Source organism: Monodelphis domestica, chromosome 2 (assembly GCF_027887165.1).
Source record: "Monodelphis domestica isolate mMonDom1 chromosome 2, mMonDom1.pri, whole genome shotgun sequence".
In the NCBI taxonomy this organism is placed as follows: domain Eukaryota; kingdom Metazoa; phylum Chordata; class Mammalia; order Didelphimorphia; family Didelphidae; genus Monodelphis; species Monodelphis domestica.
In genome coordinates this window covers 533,134,710-533,142,230 of record NC_077228.1, presented here as the reverse complement: position 1 = coordinate 533,142,230, position 7,521 = coordinate 533,134,710, and the positions used below count along the sequence as shown (strand labels likewise).

The 7,521-nt window shown below is 38.7% G+C and overlaps 1 protein-coding gene across 4 annotated transcripts in view; it reads right to left on the bottom strand.

Moving 5' to 3' along the window:
* Window positions 1-1,636: 1,636 nt before the first annotated feature.
* LOC107651217 (zinc finger protein 260-like) overlaps window positions 1,637-7,521 on the bottom strand; it is a 29,319-nt gene continuing 23,434 nt past the window's right edge. For all 4 annotated transcript variants that reach the window (XM_056814404.1, XM_056814405.1, XM_016429733.2 and 1 more), the window contains exon 7: window positions 1,637-4,594. In XM_056814404.1, the coding sequence (XP_056670382.1) occupies window positions 2,748-4,594 (1,847 nt within the window). In that variant the 3' untranslated portion in view covers window positions 1,637-2,747. The remainder of the gene's footprint in view (window positions 4,595-7,521) is intronic.

Genomic DNA, 7,521 nt, shown 5'->3' with positions numbered 1-7,521 from the left:
ACTGTTACCTTGTGAAATTCATTTGGTTGTACTCATAGTGGATCATAATCTGATATGAAGAGGAAATGGATCTCATTTTTGGTGAGAAAACCTTGTATTCTATATTTTTTTAGCTGACACAGTGTGTCAATGATTATAAGCTATATTTTTAAATTTTAAAACTCTTATCATTTTTCTTGCATGTGAAATATACTATTTTCGTTTTTTTTATTTTTTCTCTCCTTTTTATATTTGAAGCACATATCACCAGTATTAAGATTTTAACATTTTTGATTTCGCAGTAATATAAGTTTAAAATAAATTTGCTCTAATGTCAATGCATGCTACAAAAGCTTGAGACTGTAAAAATGATGTCACTAATTGTTTAAAAACAATTATGGGACTTTTGATTCTGTCTGATTCCAGGGCAAGATATACAAGAGAGTCATTGCACAGGGACAAAGAAGCACAAAGCTAAACCTGAATTGTGCCAAAAGAGCACACAGGTCAAAAAAAAAAGAAAGAAAAAAGAAAGAAAAGAAACCAATCCAGGAAGGATTGATGCACTTCTAAGCCAATGCAAAGGACCTGAACCTAGTGTGAATATTCAAGGTTGTGACACTTAACATAGACGTAGGCCTTCCTTATATCCGCACTCTTTGTGAAAATACTTAGAGACGAGTATCTCAAATTTGGCTCCTACCTGGTTCCTATAATCTAGTCCCTTTTCCGTCTTTCATAATGTGGCAACTTTCTGTAGTCCTGGCTACTGACTGGGTAATTGCTTATATCATTTTAATTGGTCCCTGATTCAGTGACCTGTTATAGATTTATTTTTCCTTTACTTGGAATTTTTACACATAAGACTTTGATAGTCTATATTTCATCCAGAAATTATCTTTTTTTATTTGGATTTTTCTGATGTTTTTTGTATTTCTCTTGCAAATTGTTTCATATACCTCATAACTCAGACATGCATCTCTAAATGATTCCTGTTTTTTTTCAATCACCCTCTTCAGGGGGGTAATGTAAAATTATTATTATTCTAAATTGCAGTTTAAATTCCTTTTGAGAGCAATTTAGGTTAAGAAACATGCTACCTCTCCGAATCCAGAAACTGAACTGTTTGGAGAAGACACCATGAAGATGCCACCACAGACCACAAGCTGCACAAGAAAGATCAAGAATGAACTCTGGGAGTGGTTGATTGAAAATTAATTTGTATGTATACTTTCATGCCAAAGGGGACTGCCCCCTAACTGGCTTTTTGTCAATGTGCCTAGAAATCATTGGTTTTGTTCTCTTTTCCTCTTATCCTCAAATTGTTGTAATTTCAAGGTTGGTATGTTTACAAGCCCCAGAAGAGAAACTAGGTTTCCTTGGGCCTCAGGGGAGTAATGTAAAATGGAGATTTGAACCCCAGACTTCAATCCCCAGAAGTCCTTGGTACTTGCCAGAATTCCCTATAATCTCACCTGAGTCCCCACCTGGGTGAGATCACAATTTGTATTTAAACTGGCTGTAACACCTACTTCACTGTCTCTTCCTCTACTCGGAGACGGCAAGATGTAGTAAGATGTGAATGGGCTAATCAGTCCTAGGCACATGGGTTCATTATTTTCTATCCTTGATTTCTAATAATCTTAATAAACCTCATAAAATATAATACTTTTATTCCTAGAAACTAAATTAACACCAACATGTACCACAATTTGTTGAACCATTCCCCACTTGAAGGGCATCCCCTCATTTTCCAATTTTTTGCCACCCCAAAGAGTGCAGCTATGAATATTCTTGAACAAGTCTTTTTCCTTATTATCTCTTTGGGGTAAAAACCCAGCAATGCTATGGCTGGGTCAAAAGGTAAGCAGTCTTTTATCTCCCTTTGGGCATAGTTCCAAATTGCCCTCCAGAATGGTTGGATCAATTCACAACTACACCAGCAATAAATTAATGTCCTGACTTTGCCACATCCCCTCCAGCATTCATAGCTCTCATGTTAGCCAATCTGCTAGGTGTGAGGTGATACCTCAGAGTTGTTTTGATTTGCATCTCTCTGATTATCAGAGGCTGCTATTTCTTCTTGAACTATCACTATGTTTGTATACTAGATTCTAAGCTCTGACAACAGGGACTGTCTTTTGTTTCCCGTTGTGTCCTCAGGGGCTAGAATACAGTAGCTGCTTCATTAATGTTTACTAACAGACTAGGCCAGGGCTGATACTAGGCCCCAATCTCTATCTCCATTCTGCATTCTGATGTCTTTCCTCAGTATGTGATTATTTTTTTCTTATACCTAATCACCTTTAAATGACTAGACCTAACATTGAAGATCATGGAGACTCCCTTCTAGGCCCCTGAAGACTCATGCTATGAGACACCAAGCAGTCTCTATTTCTCATCTTCCTAAACTCAAGTGGTAATCACATTCATGATTCCATAGGGAAAAAGAAAGGGATTCAGCTTGAATTGTGCGAACGTTAGCCTTGGATTACTTCCATTGCTCTTATTTGTGTGCTCTTCCATCATTAGGCACAGCCTGGGACCATGTCTGATCAATGTGCTGAGGCCCCACGTCCAGGGCCAGTGGAGGGTCCTGCAATCTTCCTTTAATCAGCATCTTGACCCCAGGGTCATCAGTAGAGCAAAAGTTCCCAAAGGTAAGGCTGGGGTCGACACAGCTGCCCTCAAGGACTGCTGTTTACTGACTTGGCAGTGCCTGAGGGGAAATAAGGGTTGACTTTTGACTGAGGACTTTACTAAGCCGATTAGTCATAAGATTTCTCTCTAGTGTGAATTCTCTGATGTACAGTAAGACCAGACTTCTGTGTAAAAGCCTTTCCACATTGATTACATTCATAAGGTTTCTCTCCAGTGTGGATTCTCTGATGTACAGTAAGACTGGACCTGTCTATAAAAGTCTTTCCACATTGATTACATTCATGAGGTTTCACTCCAGTGTGGATTCTCTGATGTACAGTAAAATTGGACCTATCTATAAAAGCCTTTCCACATTGATTACATTCAAAAGGAGTCTCTCCAGTATGGATTCTCTGATGTACTTTGAGACTGAACCTACGTCTGAAAGCCTTTCCACATTGATTACATTCAAAAGGAGTCTCTCCAGTGTGGATTCTCTGATGTACAGTAAGATTGGTCCTGTGTGTAAAAGCCTTTCCACATTGATCACATTCATGAGGTTTCTCTCCAGTGTGGACGCTCTGATGTGTAACCATACTTTTCCTACATCTAAATGCCTTTCCACATTGATTACATTCATAAGGTTTCTCTCCAGTGTGGATTCTCTGATGTATAGTAAGATTGGTCCTGTGTGTAAAAGCCTTTCCACATTGATTACATCCATAAGGTTTCTCTCCAGTATGGATTCTTTGATGTAGATTAAGACTGGTCCTGTCTGTAAAAGCCTTTCCACATTGATTACATTCATAAGGTTTCTCTCCAGTATGGATTCTTTGATGTAGATTAAGAAGGTACCTGAGTCTGAAAGCCTTTCCACATTGATTACATTCAAAAGGAGTCTCTCCAGTGTGGATTCTTTGATGTATGATAAGACCAGACTTCTGGGTAAAAGCCTTTCCACATTGATCACATTCATAAGGTTTCTCTCCAGTGTGAATGCTTTGATGTTTAACCATACTATTTCTAGATCTGAATGCCTTTCCACAGAGATTACATTCAAAAGGTTTCTCTCCAGTATGGATTCTCTGATGTACAGTAAACCTGGCCTTGTCTGTAAAAGCCTTTTCACATTGATTACATTCATAAGGTTTCTCTCCAGTATGGATTCTTTGATGTAGATTAAGACGGTACCTGTGTCTGAAAGCCTTTCCACATTGATTACATTCATAAGGAGTCTCTCCAGTATGGATTTTTTGATGAATGATAAGACCAGACTTCTGTGTAAAAGCCTTTCCACATTGATCACATTCATAAGGTTTCTCTCCAGTGTGAATGCTCTGATGTTTAACCATATTCATTCTACATCTGAATGCCTTTCCACACTGATTACATTCATAAGGTTTCTCTCCAGTATGGATTCTCTGATGTACAGTAAAACTGGTCCTGTGTGTAAAAGCCTTTCCACATTGATTACATTCATAAGGAGTCTCTCCAGTGTGGATTCTTTGATGTACAGTAAGACTAGACTTCCGTGTAAAAGTCTTTCCACATTGATTACATTCATAACCTTTCTCTCCAGTATGGATTCTCTGATGTACAGTAAGCCTGGTCCTCCGTATAAAAGCCTTTCTACAGAGATTACATTCAAAAGGTTTCTCTCCAGTGTGGATTCTCTGATGTACAGTGAGACTGGCCCTCTCTTTGAATGTTTTCCCACAATGGTTACATTCATAAGGTTTTTCTCCAGTGTGGATTCTCTGATGTACAGAAAGAGCAGCTCCATGTGCAAATATTTTACCACATTGATTACATTCGTAAGGTTTTCTTCCAGTGTGGTTTTTCTGATGTACATCTAAGTTTTCCCTCCAAGTGGAATCACAGGCACCATCACCAACGCATCTTTGCCTCTGAATTTCTTCCCCAGAAAGGCATAGCTCTGTAATCATCTCTTTCATTTCAAGTCTGATCTTTCCTTCTGAAAGAAACAACATACACGCATAGTCACATAGACATATATATATCCCCTTTCCTCCATTGGCTGAATAAAAACTGATTTTCATTCTATTTCCCCAGGCAAAGAGAAAAGTCTACAAACACAAATGGGCAGAATCAATCATTTCAACATGCCATTAGCTCACAACTAAAGGATGACTTCACTGATAAAGAGTTTTACTCATATTCATATTAGATCCTCACAAGAAAGTTGGAGCACAGGCAGGAGAAGCATTCTCATTGCATTCACAGCTCAGGCCATGAGCTCAGAGTGTCTGAGTGATTTAAACAAATCCTAAAAGCTGAGACTAGAACTCAAACTCTGTAACTGGGCATGTTTTCTCCACAGTCCTAGGCAGATTGTCTCTACATTCAATCTTTCCTTTTCACTTTGACTGCCTGTACTTTCAGTCCTCTCCTCACAGATAATTATACTACTTGGTGCATATATACAGAATATTTATATTATTTCATGACGTATCATCTGTAACATAATATAATTTTCTTTTTTCTTTCTGTCTTTTTTTCTTTAAACCCTTACCTTCTATCTTGGAATAAATACTGTGTATTGGTTCCAAGGCAGAAGAGTGGTAAGGGCAATAGGAGTCAAGTAACTTGCCTAGGGCCACACATCTAGGAAGTGACTGAGGCCAAATTTAAACCTCGGACTTCCTGTCTCTAGGCCTGACTCTGAATCCACTGAGCGACCCAGCTGCCATGCATAACGTAATTTTCTAAGGGATTGTGTTCAATCTGATCTTTTCTGTTACAGTAACTGAGATCACATGATGAATGCCAATAATATTTTTTTGTATTGACCTGAGATATAAGGAATTTACTTTTTTTGAAAGTCAGTACTTATTTCTTTTTTAAAAATTTAAAGTCACTTATCACTAAAAGAAGAAGAGATTCCTTACATTAAGCGCTATTAAAAAAAAAAAAGAAAGACATAAGGGGGCATCTGGGTGGTTCAGTGGATAAAGAGCCAGGTCTAGAGATGGGAGATCCTGACTTCAAATCTGGCCTCCAAACACTTCCTAGCTATGTGATCCCTGGGCAAGTCACTCAACTGCATTGCCTAAACATTCCCACTCTTCTGCATTATTGATTCCCTTGGAGGTTCCCACTGTGACCCAAGAGATGTGAGCTCAAAATGTGTGAATGGCACCTCAAACAGTAAAGAGTTAGCCAGTTTTGTTAGGAAGCTATTTTTCCTCTCAGATAAGCATGTGCTTCTTTCAACGTTAATAGATTTCTTTCTGCAGTGATTCCAAGCATTATGGTAGAGTATATAATGCTTTTGGGGCTCATGCAGTAATTAGATTAATCCCTGACTGCTTCTGACTATGGGCACCATGTCCTTTCTGTTACTCAACTGCACATCAAATTCTTTCCAAACTTCTGGGAAAGTTGAACATTTATGGGTGTGAAGATCATTTACAGCTCTCTCCTAGGGTCCTGCCCAAGACCCTGCATTCCTGGAGCTACCTCTAGTAAGAGAATCTTTAAATGTATAGGCTCCATATGTAGAATGATTCATTGGGGGGAGATGTGTCATGTTAAATTTCCTAGAATACCAAAGTGAGGATATTTAGCATGCTGGTCTCCCAAAGAATCAAAGGGGAGATTATGAAAAGGAAATATGCCCTTCCCCCTTTCCACTACATGTACCTAGCGTGGGACCTGGAAGCAAGGACTATGTGAGGGAAATCATTGGGTACATTAGGTCATGAGGACAGAATGGCAGCTGGAAAAAGGCAGCAATGGAGTCAAGAATATCAAGAGACAGGGGGCTGGGTAATCTTCCCCTGCACTGCCCCACTGGGAGGCACAGGCAAATTAGAAAGCATGGCTGACTTTGGTGATGTCATGTGTGAGTGTTAGTGGAGAATAAATAGAAGAATAAATTTGATAAAGTGAGGTATGAGTGAATTTTGGCCTCTTTTCTTCCTTGTTTGTTGCTAACCAGACCTGCCTGTAAGGGTGGCTAGGAGCCCTCTAGGAGGCCATAGAATAGCCAGCTAAATGAAGTAATAAGTTTTGTACCTTTATATTTCTCATTCTTATTTTTCCATCTTTTTTTTTCCCCTACTATCTTTTATTAATAAAAATATTAATTTATGGCTAGTCTCCTAATTATAATTATTACATTTATGGCAACCATGAAGGGGTCTGATGTTATAGAATTACTTCATGCTCTATTAATGGATGGCGAAAGGAACATGATCCTTTCCATTGTGAACGGGTCTCAAAATGATGATGCAGTATGTTGGTCCCTAGAAAATCTGAAATGGAATTTTAATTCAGTCAAAGATTACATCCATCTATGTGAGACTAGAAATGCATTATTAAAGGGAATGAAAGCTTTCTGTGACAGGCCAAGTAACTGGACTAAATTCAATGACCTCAGATGGGAGAGAATGAGACCATTTCAGTTTTATGATGGTTCTATGACAACTGAACTAGGTTCTAGGTATCTTGGCATGGATGTCTCCAGAGGGATAGATGCCAGACTCATAAGGATTCATTTTGTAAAGGATCTTTCCTGAGATATTAAGGACTTCTTTAAGAACAATTGCCCAGACTGGCCCATCATGGACATAGAAAACCTAAAGACGACAGCAGCATATGCCTTTGAGGGCTGTGAAAGATGAAATAGAGAGAAAGCTGAAAAAGAGGAACTGGAGAGATTAAGAAAGGAAAAAACTGAATAAGAGGTGAAATTAAAGAAGGGAAAACATGAATTACAAAAACAAATAAAAGAAAGAGCTGAAAGACAGACAGAGGTCATAGCGTCTTTAAAGGAATCCATGAAGCAAGCAATACCATGTTCTTTTTGTGGGAAGTGAAGTGTAACCTCACCATTCTATTCCTACCTGCACATTCATTGGCGCTAGAACAAAGCTTAGA